This window comes from Lipotes vexillifer, unplaced genomic scaffold, assembly GCF_000442215.2.
Source record: "Lipotes vexillifer unplaced genomic scaffold, Lipotes_vexillifer_v1.1 scaffold382, whole genome shotgun sequence".
NCBI lineage: Eukaryota > Metazoa > Chordata > Mammalia > Artiodactyla > Lipotidae > Lipotes > Lipotes vexillifer.
Window position 1 is genome coordinate 706,900 of NW_006780611.1, and position 17,304 is coordinate 724,203.

At 50.4% G+C, this 17,304-nt stretch overlaps 1 protein-coding gene across 1 annotated transcript in view; it reads left to right on the forward strand.

The window, feature by feature from the left end:
• Positions 1 to 17,304, forward strand: part of TTLL8 (tubulin tyrosine ligase like 8) — a 61,996-nt gene that overhangs the window by 43,905 nt on the left and 787 nt on the right. The window contains 5 exon segments of the mRNA XM_007454084.1: positions 1 to 190; positions 512 to 736; positions 1,373 to 1,435; positions 9,179 to 9,245; positions 9,880 to 10,059. Coding sequence (XP_007454146.1) covers positions 1 to 190; positions 512 to 736; positions 1,373 to 1,435; positions 9,179 to 9,245; positions 9,880 to 10,059 — 725 coding nt within the window.

Here is a 17,304-nt window from a genome sequence, read left to right on the forward strand (position 1 = left end):
GAAGAGCGGCCGCGGGGCCGTGTGGGGCAGCGTCATCTACCCGTCCACGAAGAGGGCCGTCACCAGCACCACGCAGGTGGCCCCTCCCCACGCCCCAGTTGTCGGGGGTCTCACCCAGCTGGCCTTTGCCATCCAGCTTTCCAATCTCTCCTCCCCAGCCAACCCCAGCTCTGTGGCCACCTGGAAGGGCGTCCTCTAGCTGGGCTGGCGGGATGTCCGTGGCCTCCAGGCCCCTCTAGGCTGTTCCTTTTCCGAACTGCAGTGTCCTCCATCCTCCTGGGGTGAAGATCCAGCCTTCCTTCAGGGGTCTTTCCAGGGGCCTGCTCCCCCAAGGAGCCCTCCTGCAGGCCAGGCAGCAAAACCCTGCAACCTGGCCCCCCTGGAGGGGGGACCCAGTGGGCAGCCCAGCCATCGGGAAGTGTGGCCGGGGCTTCTCCCTGAGGCCTTACACCTGACCGGCAGGCCAGGAAAGGGCCAGCCAGCACCCCTCACCTCATCCTTCCCTCCCCAGCCTGCAGTGGAGCTGCCCCCCTTGCCGGGGTCCGACCTCTTCGTGGAAGGGGTGAGTGTGGGGAAAGCCAAGAAGCAGATGCCGCCCATCTCCAGCTTTGACTCTGCATCTCCACTCTTGGATATTCATCCACTAAGAGAGAGGTGCCCCTCGGCCGTGCCAGACCTGGCTCTGGGACCACCACGCATGGCTCTCCAGCAAGACTTGAAACTGAAAGACGAAAAGGTAGTTCCTTGCCCCTTGCCTGTGCCCTAAAAGAGGCTGGCGGAGAGGAGTGCTAAAGTAAAGTGCGGCCACAGGGAGTTTGGTGGGAAGATAGAGCCCCCCACCCATACCCTTCAGCACCTAGACAATAAGGCCCTGAGCTCTGCTCTTGCCAGGGCTGAATCAGACAAACACTTGGATCCAAACTTATTAAATGTGCACCCACTGCGTCCCTTCTTCCGAGCGTGAAGACAGTGGAGAGCGCTCGGTTTCAGCTGCCCAGACCGTCAGGTAACAGCGCCGTGCTTGTGTCCGTCTGAGCCCTGGGTCTGCTTGGGGCTACCTGCTCTGCGTCCTCCAGGGCAGGCCGGGGCCTCTGGTCCAGGCACCGGCCTGAGCTCAGAGCAGGGTTCAGGGCACCCTGGCCCCATCCTGGTCCCGGCCAGTTGTCGGGTTAGTGGGGGTCCTGCAGCAGCCGTTCCGGGGCCTGCTGAGCACCGGGTCCCCTGCACAGAACCAGGTGGGTAACAGCCTTCGTCTGTCTCCCCTGTGGGGTGTGGCGCCAATGGGGCGTTGAGTTTGAGGTTTGCATAGGTGCCAAGTGCCGCAGACAGGAGGGGGCCGGCAATCACTGGGCCCTTGCGCTGTTTTCTGAAGCTTCTGATGGAGCGGGCCACACGTGGCCCGGGAGCCTGGCCTGGTCTTGGCCTCCGAGCACAGGTAGGCAGGTATGGAGCAGCCCCGCTGGCACGGTCTGGCACCCAGCAGTTGCCAAGAGAGTGACACCAGCCAGGGCCACGCCCCCATCTGCTGTGCCCCAGGTGCACCTGTCTCCCTGAACTCACCAGAACACCTGCACCTGCTGTGCCCACCACCCCCCTGGGTTCTCAGTGTGTCTGTCTGTCTGTCTGTCTGTCTTTCTCCCTGGCACTAACAGCCTCTTTGCCTGTCTGTCTGTCTTCATGGATTGTAAGCTCTCAGGGGCCGGGCTCTTGGTGCACCCCTGCACCTGGGGCCATGCCTGGCACATAGCAGATGCTCAGTACATGCCTGTTGCATCAGCACGTGTGTGGACCGCCCCCCAGAGTAGCCAGCTCCGGGCACGATGAGCGTGTGCTTTCAGGGCCGGCAGGGCCCTTGGAGGCCACCTCCAGTCCGGCCCACCATCCTCACCCCATGTCCAATCTGGCACCAAGGTCTGTCAGCCCTACTGCTTAGCAACTTGCCTCTCCATGGGGGCGATTTCCAGGTTCTTTCCGTAACGCACTGTGCAGCTTTCTCCAGGCGTCTTCCGAGGAGTGAGTGTCCACAGGGCACCCACAGCTTCTACCTAAGTAGGTGCATGAGCTACTGTAACAAAGCACTGCAAACTTGGTGGCTTGAACCACAGACATTCTTTTCTGAAGGCCAGAAGTCCAAAACCAAGGTGTTGGCAGGGCCGAGCTCTCAGAGCCTGTAGGGAAGAAACTTCATGTCTCTTCCAGCTTCTGGCAGCCTCTGGCAGTCCTCGGTGTTCCTTGGCTTACAGACGAGTTACTCCAATCTCTGCCCTGCTTCACACGGTGTTCCTTCTGTGTGTCACTGTGTCCATATTTCCCTCTTGAAAGGACACCAGTTGTTGGATCGGGTCCCACCCTCCTCTAGTATGACCTCACCTTACCTTGATTACATCTGTAAATAAGGTCACATTCACAGATTCCAAGTGGACGTGAACTTGGCGGTGGCGGGGGGGCGGGTATTAAAGCTGGTGCACTGGGCACTGCAAGCGTGGCCACAGGGACTGCACTTTGACCATGGTCACACCGTGGCCACACTGTGGCCATTGCTCCCATTGTGCCAATACTTGGTGTTGACAGGGCATCTTGTTTGCCTCTGGAGGGAGTGATGGCACTCGTTTGCATTTTCCTATTTACTAATAAAATGGCCTATATTCAGACATGCGTTGGCCAATTAGGGCTCCTGTCCTGAAAAGCACATCTTTTGTCTCACCGTCTTTAGAACTGCACATCTTTTTTGCTGATTTGAAGGGGTGACAGCCATCTGTTCTGGGTTCTCCTTTTTCAGTTGATTTGTGTGGCAAACACTGTGTCCCACTTTGTGATCTGTCTTTTCACACCTTTATGGTGTCTTTGGATGTAAAGCCACCTTAATTTTAATAAACTCCAACAGGTCAAGCTTTCCCTCGACAGTTGGTGATTTTTATGGCTTTGCGGCCTTACGCTGAGGTCGTGAAGCCCCCTTCTTCTAGGAGCATTGCTGTGGCTCATACATTCCAGCCTTGAACGTTCCTGGAGCTGACTTGCACGTGGTGTGAGGAGCCCAACGGCCCCTCCCCTGCTCACCTGCAGGCTGGCACTGTTGCATGTTGGCACCTCTGGACATTCTGTTCAGCTCCACCGTTTTGTTTGTCTTCCTTGGGCCAGTGCCACGAGGTCTTCATTACTACAGCTTTGTAGTGTGTCTTTATGCTAGTCAGACAAGTCCTATAAGCTTGTTTTCCTTCCTTGAAAATGACTCAGCTGTTCTTGACACCCCTACACCTCCATACAGGTTACAGAATTAGGTTGTCAAGATTCACCAACATAATTTTTTATTAAAATTAAAAATTTTTTATTGCTATTAAATTCATCAGTTTAGGGAGAACTGACTACATTATTGAGCCTTAGAATGTGTGAACACGGTATATCTCTCCATAAATAAATCCTTTAAGATCTTTCAATAAACTCCTAGAATTTTCTTTGTAATGGTCTTGCACTTTTTTGTTGGATTTAGACATATATTTTTTATTTTTTATTCTATTGTAAGTAGTATCAAATTAAAAAAAATTTTTCCTGCAAATTGTGGTTGGCTGATAGAAAGGGAATTGATTTCTATGAATGGATTATTTTTTTAATTAATTAATTAATTTTTAAAGTTTTGGCTGCGTTGGGTCTTCGTTGCTGTGCGCGGGCTTTCTCTAGTTGCGGCGAGCAGGGGCTACTCTTTGTTGCGGTGTGCGGGCTTCTCATTGTCGTGGCTTCTCTTGTTGCAGAGCACAGGCTTTAGGCGCGTGGGCTTCCGTAGTTGTGGCACACGGACTCAGTAGTTGTGGCTCGGGGCGCTCCAGAGCACAGGCTCAGTAGTTGTGGCGCACGGGCTTAGTTGCTCCACAGCACGTGGGATTTTCCCGGGCCAGGGCTCGAACCTGTGTCCCCTGCATTGGCAGGTGGATTCTTAACCACTGCGCCACCAGCGAAGCCCTATGAATGGATTCTTTAAAAATCCATCTGGCTATCATTTCCATCAATTCATTAATATATTTGAAGATTCTTCTGGCTTTTCACATACAGTTATATCAACTAATTTGTTTTCCTTTCCTTGCAATCATTATACCTTTCATATCTTTTTCTTACTTTTTTGACTGTCTAGGACCTTGTTTATTCATTCATTTTCCTCATCCCGTTGGATCTCAGGTGCATACATTCTGATTAATCATAATTCTTGGTTCATGACATAGTTTCACTGTTTGTCCTTGCATGGCCTACTTTTATTTGGATCGTTTTAGTAGTCTAACTAGAACTTGCACACAGGTTTTAATTTGATTTTTAATGTGGCTAAAGTTATCAACCTTTTTCTTTTAGTCAGTGCTATTTTGTCTTAAGAAATTTTTCTTTACCCTGAGATTTAAAAGATTGTTTACCTACATTTACTACTAAGAGTTTTACATTTTGGGGCTTCCTTGGTGGCACAATAGTTAAGAATCCACCTGCCAATGCAGGGGACATGGGTTCGAGCCCTGGTCCAGGAAGATCCCACATGGCCCCGCGCGCCACAGCGACTGAGCCTGCGCTCTAGAGCCTGCGAGCCCCAACTACTGAGTCCACGTGCCACAACTACTGAAGCCCGCACGCCTAGAGCCCCTGCTCTGCAACAAGAGAAGCTACCACAATGAGAAGCCCAAGCACCGCAACAAAGTGTAGCCCCCGCTCGCCGCAACTAGAGAAAGCCCGCGTGCAGCAACGAAGACCCAACGCAGCCAAAAATAAATAAATAAAATAAATTTATTTTTTAAAAAAAGAGTTTTAAATTTTGTTTTTGACATAAAAGTCCTAATCCATTTGGAGTTGACTTTTGTATATGGCGTGAGTTAGGAATCGAATTTTATTTTTGTTCATATAGAAAAATTTTTCAGTTATTTTTTGAAAAATTTATTTCTATCCCCCTGCGAACTGGTATCCCACCTGTGTGTATGTGTGGGTCTATTTCTGGAGTCTCTATTCTGTTCCACTGGTGAGTTTGCCCCCCCTGCACCGGTGCCACTCTGCCTACTGCATCTGGTAGGGCAAGTTGCCTCTCTCTGCTCATCCTCATAAGGGTCTTGGTCCTTCCTGACCTCATTCTTTTCTATATAAATGTCATAATTGTTTTATCAAGTTCAACAAAAAAAATCCTATTGATATTTTGGTTGGATTTGCATTGACTCCGTGGATCAATTTGGGGGAAATGGATAAATTAATGAAATCATATCTTTCTACCCATGAACATGACATATCTCTCCATTTACTTAGATCTACTTTAAATTTTAGAATTTTCCCATCAGAGATCATAGACATCTTTTATTAGATTTATTTTTCTTACTTGATACTCAGATACTACTGCACATGGTGTCATCTCTCTATATAAATTTTCGCATTGTTTGCTGCTGTCATATAGAATGAAACTGACTTCTATATATTAATTTTCTATCTGCCACATTTCTCAACTCTCCCATTATTCCTAAAAATGTGTATGTATCTTCTTTTGAGTTTCTATGTAAATAATTATATCCTGTGTAAATTGCTTTGTATCTTCCACTCCAACCTTCTTGCCCCTATGGTCTTGTCTTATTGTACTGGCCAGAACCTCCTACACAATGTTGGGCACCGTTGTTGAGTTCCTGATTTTAAAGAGAATGTTTCTAACACTTCTCATTTATAGTGATATTTTCTGTAGGTCTTAATAAAGCTATAAATATATACATATAAATGTATAGATACTCTAGCATGTTGGAGTAGTTACTTTCTAATCCTTACCGAGAATTTTTATTACAAATGTGTAGTGAATTTTCTCAACAATTTTTTTTGCATCTATGAGACTATCTCAAGTTTTTTCTTCTTTATACTATTAAAGTGATAAATAACATCAATAGACTTTTCTTTTTCTAAGAAGTTGCCTGTAGCACTTAACATCAATCAATTTTTGAATGTTAAACCAACCTTGTATTCCAGGAATGAACCTAAGTTGGTTTGATGTTGAGTTTGATATATGTCCGGATGTGGTTTCTTGCATGTAGTTAAAATTGGTTCTCAACCACAGTTTATTTACATACTACTGTGGATAGACATTTACATTGTTTCTAGTTCAGACTATTACAAATAGTGCTGTTGTGAGCACTCCTGAATTTGGTGAACATGTATACATCTTTCTGTAGGAATGGAGTTGCTGGGTCATGCATTCAGCTTTGGTAGACACGCCCAAGGAATTTCCCAGAGTGACTGTGCCAGTGTAAATTCCACCACAGTGTATGAGTCTTCCAGTGACTGCACACTCTTACCAACACTGGATATATTCTCTGTCCTTTTATTTTAGCCATTCTAGTAGATGTGCAGTAGGTTCACATGACAGTTTCAATTTGCATTTATCTGATGACTGAAGAAATTCAGCACCTTTTCATATCAACAGTCCACTTCAACATACTCTTGCAAGGTACCTTTTTTGTATTTGGGCACGTTTTTCTGTTCCCTATTCCTGTCAACCTGTAGGAGTTCCTTATATATTCTGGATACAAGTCCTTCGGTGGGTATATGTATTAAAGATAACTTCTCTCATTCTATGATTTGCCTTTTACTCTGAATAGTATCTTTTGGTGCACATACATTATTTATTTCAGTATATGCCAATATCAATTTCTCTTTTATGATTAGCATTTATGTTTTCTGTTTGTGAAATCTTTGCCTACCCCGGAGTCATAAAAATAGTCACTTCTGTTTTCTTCTTAAAGTTGTATGGTTTCACCTCTCACATTTAGACCTATGTTCCATCTGGAACTGTTTCCGGGTGTGGTGTGATGTAGGAGTTAAGGGGTACAATTTTTGAACAGACGTTCAGCTGATGCAGCGTCGTCCTCTGCGCTGCGTTGTACCATTGTCGCGAGACAGGCGACTAGGTATGTTTTTCTGGTTTTGGACTCTACACTGTCCCAATTTTCTATGTTCCTGTCTTTATTAAGTCAGGTTTTTGCAGCAGTAATGCTGCATAACAAAGACAACCCCTCCCCAACCTCAGAGGTACTTATTCATGAAGCCTCTGTTTCTCACACATCTTCAGGTCGGCTGTAGCAATGTTGGGTTCTACCAGGAAGGCTGAGCCAGGCTCCAGGCTGCAGGTTGGGCTGAGATCCACCTCACGTGTCTCCCCTTCTGGGGCCAGTGGTTCCCCAGGCATCATGTTCACGAGGCAGATGGTATCAGCATGAGAGGGCAAGTCAAAAGGGGGAGGCATCTGAAAGCTTCTACTCACATCACATCTGCCCAAACTCAAGTTGGTGGGTGACGAAGGATACTCCTCAGTGGGGTAGGAGGAGCGGAGTGAATATGTTCTGAACGATAATCAAATATACAACAGTCTAATCTCCGGGTCACTGGCATTCACTTACCTTCTGCAAACAAACTACGCTCACTGCCGCCCCCCCTCCGCCAAAAAAAGTCTCCGCAGTCATAGAACCAGACTCTGAGTCTGGGATCCTGTGATTCTCCATCATTCCTCTTCACCTGGATAACTGTGAACCAGAAAAACAAGTTGCCAAGTCTGGGATTTGCTTTCCCTTCCTTACGAGCTGTGAGCTTAGCTGTGGCTGTTGCGTGCAGGCTCGCAGAAGACACGCGACTCCTGGGTTGGAGACAAAGGACTTTATCGTTCTCATCTCAGGAAGCAGCGAGAGCCTCTGAACATCGGTGAAGCCATGTGGGGTGACGCACTGTGGCCCAGATGCCTGCTACACACGCTGAGTTTGCATCACAGATGAGGAACACTGAACCTCAGGCATCTACCACTTTTGTAGCAAGCAGTAAGCAAGCCTGCTCTTGTCCTGGAGGGAAATAGCACCTCATCCCCCAGGACTGCTCACTGCAGGCACGATGCTGAGAAAGGTAAATGGGTGATCAGGGTCTTGCATTCTTGGCACACCCCACAAGGTATGTAGGGTGCACAGGAGACCCAAGGAAGACCTTCTCTCCCAATGGTACATATCCATGCTGCATCATCTGAGCCTCCGGCCAGTTTTCACATGCCATTCTGACCTGACCAGGAGAGATGGGCGGGCACCAAATCCATTTGATTTGTCTCACATGCGTTTGTTTAAGACAACCGTCATCAGGTCCACCAGCGGCACAGACCTCAGCCACGTTCTCTGGGGCCCTGGACTCAGCACTGTAAGTCCCAGAGGCATCCTTACTGCCAAACTGCCAGAACTGGGTTTGCTTTCCCCTCCTTACAAGCTGTTGGCTGTGAGCTTAGCTGAGGCTGTTGCGTGGATGCTGCCAGAAGACACGCGACTCCTGGGTCAGAGATGAAGGGCTTCGTGAGCGCCAGCTGATCTGGGACGCACTGTGGCCCAGGTGGATGACGCATGCACAGCGGGCCCGTGTCACGGTGGGGGAGCAGTGAGCTTGGGGCACTTGCTGCCTTTTCAGGAAGCTCTTTGTCCTGGAGGGAGACATTACCTCACCCTGAGACGTGGCCCAAGTGAAGGGTGGTCAGGGCCTTGCATGGACGGAGCGCACCTCGAAGGGCACGTAGGAGGGCACGAGAGACCAAGGGCTGTCTCTCCCAACACGAGGTACCTGCGTGCACGTGAGCTCTTGCGCACGCACGCACAGACACGCGCACATGCACATGCGTGCACAGACGACACACGCACAGACACACACATGCACACGCGTGCACGGACACACGCACAGACACGTGCACATGCACACGCGTGCACGGACACGCACACACACGCGCACGTGTGCACACACGCACACGCGTGCACAGACACACTTGCGCGCGCACACAGACACACACGAACACGCGTGCACGGACACACACAGACACACATGCACACGTGTGCACGGACACACACAGACACATGTGCACGCGTGCACTGACACACACAGACACACAGATGTGCACGTGTGCACAGACACACGCACGTGCACACACATGCACACGCGTGCACAGATGCACGCGTGCACGGACACAGTGCACGCACGCACGCATGCACGCACAGACACACATGCACACGCGTGCACGGACACACGCACATGCGCACACATGCACGCACGCCACACGGACACAGCACAGGGTAGCTGGTCCACAGCACCCTCGATCCCCCCGGCAAACACTGTGCCCGCTACCCAGGGGGAAAGCTCTGTGCCATGACTATGCTCCTTAATCCATTTTCAGCAAGACTTGGCTCTGCCCCGAGAGGCCCTTTTCTCGTCGTCCTCCTCGGCCGTATACGAAGGAGAACGTGGGGGACACGTTCCCCTGGGAGGCTGACCGTTCCCTCCGTGGCCTGTGTGGCCTTAGGAAGCAGGGCTCTCAGGTCCTCACAGCACAAACGGGCGCTGCCTCTCTTGGCCCGGGCTGGCGGCCCTTCTGCTAACGTAACCCTTCTCCCCAAACGCCGTGTTTCCATCCCGCCAAGTCTGTGCATCAAAATCCACTCCCACGTTCGTCTTCAAGATAGGTCCTTCTCTCCACCAGGGCTGGGACTCTGGGACCAGACCCACAGCCTCCCCAGGAGCCTCCTGTCCAGCCGAGGGCAACTGTCAGCCCCTTCCGAGAGCCTGGCAGAGGGCAAGGCAGCTGCCGGCAGCCTGGTCAGAGGCTGAGCCCCTGGAGGCCTTTCTTCCTGTAAGCATCTTGATTTTGTCTGTTGCTGGATTGAGATGAGAACCTGGTCCACATCGAGGCTTTGCGGGCTCAGTGTTTCTCCACCTCCTCCTGGAGGGCGACCTTCCCACACTCAGGTCCTAATGTCCCCACGCCCGGCCAGTCACAGGGAGGGACAGGAACACAGCTGGTCCAGGGCTGTCCTCTCCTGGGGCCCATGTGGGTCCAGGGAGGTGACTCAGCCGGGCTTAGGTGCTTCCTGCTCATAGGAGCCAAGATTACTCCCGAAGCCGCTCCAGACGATGTCCGGGTCCGCTCAGGGCGCACGCCGGCTTTCGAGGGCCCCTCCAGGAAGGCGCCTGGCTGCGCCACACTGGGCATGCGTGACCCTCTGGCCAGTCTCCCTGCTGTGTGCGGTGTCACTGTGGTTGACGTCTGCCTCGGTCTTGGTGCCCGTGGGAGAGGGCGAGAGGGGCAACCTCCTGTGGCCGCTCTTTGCGCCCCCCACCACTGCTTCCCAAGCCAACACTACCTATTAGGGTCTCTCTAAGTTTCAGGTACCCCCGTGCGTGCCTGAGTGGGTCTGTGCTGCGGTGACCGTGCATGGCGCTCATCTCGGAGTGAAGCAATGCGTGATGGTCACGTGGCTGTGGCCCTGAGGGTCCCGCGGGATTAGCTGCGCTTGCTTCCAGGCTCCTGGCTGTGTTCAGGCCAGAACCACAGGATCCTCAGCCGCGAGCCAGCAGCTGCCCAGGGCGAGTTTGTCTCTTGACAGCTGGGCAGCACGCCAGCGCTTGCCGCTTTCACCGCACCGTGTGCAGGTGAGAGCAGGTCACCTGGCCCGGCCCAGCCAGCAGCACGGGAAGCACACTCTGCACCAGAGGCTGTTCTCAGCCCTTTGCGTTTCCATACGTATGTCAAGATCAGCCTGTCCACCTCAAGAGAAAGAGAAAACGAAAGAGACAGACAGAGAGAAGGGAGGGAGGGAGGGAGGGAGGGAGGGAGGGGAGAAGGGAAGGGAGGAAAAACTGCCAGGATTTTGATTGGGATCACCTTGAATCTGCAGAGGGGAGAACTGACATCTCTTTATATTGTCTTTCAAATCAAAATCATGATCTACTCTACTTAATTAGGGTGTCTTTGATTTTCTCTGGATTGTGTCTTGTGGCTTTTCAGGGTAGAGGTCTGGCACATCTTTCATTAGATTTTTTTTCTGGCTATCTGGTGGTTTTTAACGCCACAGTAAATAATATCTCTTTTGACACAGTGTTCTTAAGGCGCAACTTACAAATGCTAAGGACGGGTCTCCAGCAGACACGGTGCGATGTGTTTGCCTTCATGACCACCACCCGGATGGAGAGAGGGGACATTTCTCTACAGAAAGTTCCCCGTGCCCCTTCGCACCCTGTCCTCCGGCCATGCGATGACCACTCTCTGACTTCAATCAGCCCAGGCTGCCGGGCCACATGTGGACCCACACGGCACATGCTCGCCTGTGTCCGGCCTCTTTGGCCTTGGGCAGCCACGATGAGGGCACCTGCGTGCACGTTTTCCTCGCCGAGCAGCGTCCGGGCTTGAGTGTGCCGATGGGAGGGTGGGTTGCTTCCCGCTGGGGACCGTCACAAATGGAGGTGCCCCATCACTCCAGAGCAAGCCTCCACGCGGACCTGTGCATCGTTTCTCCCGGGTTTGTACCTGGGAGTGGATTGCGGGTCGCGGGGGACGCTTAGATTTTGCTTTAGAAGAAAGTGCCAGCGGCCTTCTACGGTGTTTGCAGTGTCTCCACCCCGGCAGATCATGGGAGTCCTGACTGAGCCACATCCCCGCCACCGCTCGGCATCGTAAACTCCGTATTTTTAGCCGTCCTGGTAGGTGCGTTCTACTTTGCGTTTCCCTGGTGACTAGTCTTGCTTCATGCTTACTGGCCGTTCAGATGCCTTTCGCTGTGAAGTGGCTGTTGAAATCTTTTACCCATTTTAAAATTAGGTCGTTTGTCCTTTTGTTATTTATTTGTAGTGGTTTTTAGATAATCTGTATATTTGTTTCTCAGATATGTGTACGGGTAACATTTTCTCCCCGTCTGTGGTTTACCTTTTCACTTTCTTAGTGATGCCTTTTGAAGAGTGGAAATATTTTACAAAGGGCAATTGATCAGTTTTCCTTTTGTGGCTAGCGCTTTTGGCATCCCGCCTAAAATAACTTTGCTTCCCCAAGAGTCATGAAGATGTTCCCGTATATTTCCTCCTAGAAGCTTTACGGTTTTGACGTTCACGTGTGGTCTCTGATCCACCCTGAGTTAGGTTTTGCGCGTGGTGTCAAGTCTGTTTGCTTTCATCTGGACGTCCAGCTGACCGCCCCCCACCATTATCGAAAATACTCGCCTTCTCCCGTTGACTTGCTTTGGCATCTTTGTCAAAATAGACTCTCCAGAATGAATTCTGGTTCTCTGTTCTGTTCCATCGATCGTTTGCTTATCCTTATACCAATACCACAATTGAGTCTTAATTAGTGCAGTTTTGAAATAAGTTTTGAAAAGCAATAGGTAAGTTCTCCAACACTGTTTCCTGCCCAGGATCTCCTGGACTGTTCTGTCTTTTGAATTTCCATTTAAATTTTATTTATTTTATTTTATTTTATTGTTCTGGCCACGCCACGTGGCATGTGGAATCTTAGTTCCCTGACCAGGGATCGAACCCATGCCCCCTGCCCTGGAAGCACGGATTCTTAACCACTGGACCGCCAAGGAAGTCCTCCATTTAAATTTTAGAATCAGCCTGTGGATTTCTAGAGATAGCCTGGCGGGATTTTGATGGGGATCGGGTCAAAGCTATCCATCATTTCAGGGAGAATTGACGCCCTTACCACACTGAGACTCCCAGTCTACGTGCGTGATGTATCTCGACATTTATTTAGGTATTCTTTAGTTTTTCTAAGCAATACTTTTAGCATGGGTTTTTTCATCAAATGGATTGCTATGTATTTGATGTATTTTTGGTACTTTTATACATATATATATATATATTTTTTGTTTGTTTGTTTGTTTTGTTTTGTTTTGCGGTACGCAGGCCTCTCACTCTTGTGGCCTCTCCCGTGGTGGAGCACAGGCTCCGGACACGCAGGCTCCGTGGCCATGGCTCACGGGCCCAGCCGCTCCACGGCACGTGGGATCTTCCCAGACGGGGGCACGGACCTGTGTCCCCTGCATCGGCAGGCGGACTCTCAACCACTGTGCCACCAGGGAAGCCCCGAGTTTGACTTATTTTTTTAAGATTCCAAATATGAGTGATATAAATGGTGTTTTAAATTTTATTTTCCAATTATTTGTGCTAATGTGTAGAATATCCCCATGGCTTTTGCACGCTGACCCTGTAGCCCACAGCGCTGGTGAATTGACCTCCGGGTCCCACTAGTTTGTAGATGCCTTGGATTTTCTATGCAATCCCATCACCTCGAATGACGTCCATCCTCCTTTCTTTCTGGTCTCTCTGCCTTGCCCCTGTTCCTGCCTCACTGCACTAGCCAGAATCTCAGTAGGGAGGGGGGCAGGAGTCAGCTGTAAGGTTTTCACAAATACACGCTCTCACATCGAGGACATTCCGGCTATTCCTTGCTTGCTGAGAGGTGTTTTCTTTTCTCTGTTTATCATGAATGACATAGAATTTCTCCACTGTTTCCCCTGAATCGACTGAGATGGTCGTATTATTCTGTTCATGTGAGTGGCATCAATTGATGCAGGAATGGGAAGTGGACCTTGTCTTCCTTTATTATCTTTCTAACGTCTGCAGAATGAGAGATGACGTCTCGCTTTTATTCCTAATATTGTCCCCTTCCCCCACTCAGCCCCCGCCGCCCTCAGTCTCACCACCTTCTGTCACTTTATCCAGCTTCTCAGAGAACCAGGCTTAGGCTTTGTTGAACTTCCTATTTGCTGACTTTTGCTCTTACATTTGTTATTTGGGTTTGTTCTTTTTCTAACTTCTTGAGCTAGATGGTTGGTTCTTAACTTTCAGCATTTCTTCTTTTCAATACGTACATTTAAGGATGACAATTTCCCTTTATTTTCTACTTTAACTGCATCTGAAAATGTTTGAAATGCAGTATTTTGGGTATTATTCAGATCAGTATTTTCTACTTTTCATTACAATTATGTCTTTGATCTCTAAGTTATTTAGAAATTGGTCTCCTATAAATACATTTGCATCAGAGTCTGTAATTAGCTTGGATTTTCTTGTTAGCAGAATCATATTTGATTGGAGCGATGTCACTTCAACACCCAGACACTTGCTGTGAGTTGCTTTATGTTATCAGTGCTCATGGTGCCTGAAAACAGTGTGTGTTCCACGATTACTGGGTGCCAGAAGTGGGTTTGAGCTTGTTTATTGTGTCTTTCAGATCTTTTATATCTTTCTGGTATTTCTTGCCTGTGTGTCCCATCAATTACCAAGCCAAGTAGGGTAACAAGCTTTGGGATGCATCACCTTCTTATAATCCTGACAATTTTTACTTTATATTTCTTCAGCCTCTGTTTTATTTTGGTTAGAATTTGCCTAGTATTATCTTTTCCTTTCAGTCATTCTCTAATCTTACGTTTTAGATATTTCTCTGCGTAAAATGTGGTTTTTTTTTTTTCTTCTTTAAAGTGAAAGCGGGTTTATTCAGGGAGATGCACACTGCATAGACAGAGTGTGGTCCGTCTCAGAAGGCGAGAGCGGCCAAAATTTAAATTCAGATTGACCACGCTCTTTTAAACAGCGCATTTAACATTTGCATTTTGTGTGATCGTATATACACACAGATGCATGGATTCTGCACAACAAGTTACTCCAGACAACAAATACGTGTTATACCACATACTTCTGAGGGTCAGGGACCCAAGAGGGCCTTAACCTTGAGGTACTGGCTCAAGGTCTCACGAGCTGCAGGCAAGACGTTGACAGAGGCTTGGCTGGGGCAGGGACCCACTCGTGTGGCGACTCACCCACATGGTGAGGGGTGGAGGCCTCACCTCCTCCCCATGTGGACCCGCCAGGGGGCTGCCTGAGCGACCTCACCGCGGGCGGAGCGTCCTCAGAACAAGGGGTTCCGGACCCACCCCTGGAGACACGCTTCTGTGGCCCGGCCTGAGAAGTCAGGCTCCGTCACCTCTGCCGTGTTCTGCTGGCCACGCAGCCCGTCCTGATACGACGCGGGACGCGGGAGGGGCCCGCCTGCGGGGCGCCTTTTGCAGCCTTACGGCCGCAGCGCCCCTCACTCTGTCTGTTCTCCTTTGTCTCGCGTCCCGCCTTCTCTTTGTTCTGACCTTATTGTCAGTAACTGTTGTGTCATTTCGGTTTTCCCTCTTCTCGCTTGGAGGTTACACACTCTGTCCCTGGGCTTTTAGTGGCTGCCTAGAAATTGCTCGTTGCTTACTGAGCTTATCAACGTCCACAGTGCGAGAAAATCATACTTTTGCCCGCACCCAGACAATACAGTGACCTTCAGTCTTGGAGACACGAGACATGAGCATCGTGTGTTCAGACCACACACCTCGCTCTCCAGCCCGCAGCCTCCCCGTGTCTCAGGCTTCCAATACGGGAGCTCCTTATTTTCTCTTCTGCACACTTATCTTGAAAGCGACGGGCTCTCTGCCGTGGGAGTCCAGCCATTTTCTCGCAGCATCTTTCTGCTGTCTTGGCTTTCACTGCTGTGCTCAGAGATACTCAGCCAAGTCCACGGCTTCCCAAAAGTGAGCTGTCTTAACTGCCTGCACCATTTACTACTGTTTTAGTAAGACAGGTCTGGGTGTGGGATTTTATTTTTATTTATTCAAAATGGGAATCTTTGGACATCTTTTTTCTTTTTTCTTTCTTTTTTTTTTTTGCGGTACGCGGGCCTCTCACTGTTGTGGCCTCTCCGGACCGGGGCACGAACCTGCGCCCCCTGCATCGGCAGGCGGACTCTCAACCACTGCGCCACCAGGGAAGCCCTGGACATCTTTACTCTCAACTCGTGTCATTAATCATTTATGAGAAACTTCCAGCCTCTCACTTTATGTATTGCCTCCACCCCATCCTCTCTGTCCTTGCCTTTGGAGCTCAGGTGTGACGTTGCTCACACCTTCGCTGCCCCTCAGCCTGTATCACTCCCGTTCAACGTCTGGTTTCCTGTGCTGCCATCTGCACAGTCTCCTCATTTGTCTTCCAGTTCATTCTGTCCTTAACAGTGTCTAGAGCCCTATGAATCCCATCCATTGAAACTTTAACTTTAGATATTATAGATTCATTTTTTAGAAACTCTACCTTTCAGTAAAGTTGGTTATTCTTTATAGTTCCTTCCCTTTGCCTAAAACCACTAAATTGTATGACATTACACAGCTTATATTCTGTGTCTGATAATTCTAACAGCTGAAGTCTTTGGTCATGTCTGTGCTGCTGTTTTGGCCGGCACTCTCACATTTTATTAGAGACGGATCATTTTCTTTCAAACATTAGTTGTGGGGATTCTTTGCACTCCTTCCACAATGCAGGTGAGCCCCTCGGAGGGTGGTGTTTGCCCCAGGCCCCTCATCTCCCGCCTCCCGAGGAAAGCTGCCCACATCGCTCTAAATTCATAGGTTGATACTTTGTGCCCTCCCCACCCTGCCTGCAGCCCAGGGATAAGAAGTCATCATCACTCAGACCTGTTGGGGACTAGCTCGGGATTCTAATTTCTCTGGGATTTCCACCCACATTGCTCAGCACCAAGAACACGCCTCGCACTCCCTGGGGCAGGGAAGGTGTGTTTTGGGTTCACCCGTGCACCCGGGATGTAACCTTTTGGGCTTGCTGCTTCTTTGAGGGGTGGGGTGTCTCTCACCCCTTTGGGGGTGGTCTTCTGCCCCCGCACCCCTAAAGCCTTGGCAACTCGAGCCTCGAGGGATGCTGGTCTGCAAAGCTTCTGAAGGAAGGGCTTCCTCGCAGCCTCGACCTGATCATTCCTTGCTTTTTGCCAGCTTTTTGTTGCTTCTGAGATGTTTTTCATGTTTTATGCTCAGGTTTGGTGTTTTTTCCCCAGAAGGGCTGGTCTGGATCCCAGAGCACCAATTCCTGAGTGGACACCCCGTCCGCTTTGGTGATGTCCCCCGTCCCCGGTGCACCTTAGGCCTCACCCCCTCCTCCTTCACCCCCAGGATGCACGATGCATGGCTCTCCTGCTTCTCAGCCCCTCACGCCAACCCCTAAATGGATGGCTCAGCCCTTTCTGCCTGCCTCATGCCGCCCCTCTGCCGCAGGGGCCTGGCCCTTCCTCAGCTTGGAGCGGGCCCAGGGCTCTGTCCCCGTCCAGCCCTACGCTAGGCCTGTTTAGGCCTGGGGTGCATTGGTGGGCAAAGCACTGCCGGCAGAGCTGCCCCCTTGGCGGCAGTGCCTGCTCACCCCTGAAGATTTGGCCTCCCCACCCTGTGCTCAGGCCTCCGGTCTCCCACACCCTCATATGCCACGCAGGCTCTCGTGTGTCCTGCGGGTCAGGCTGGCCCCAGGCCCTGGGGAAGGCCCCACTCCTGGGCTCTGGCTCAGCCTCCACTCAAGGGTCCTGGGCTGCTTTGCATAGGTGCCGGGTGGCCCCCACTCCTGCCCACCCCACCCAGACCCTCCCGGACCCCGGCAAGAGTGACTCAGCCCAGGGCACTGGCAGCGGGTGGCTCTGGCAGGCGTGGTGTCTCAGCCCGTGGCATTCCT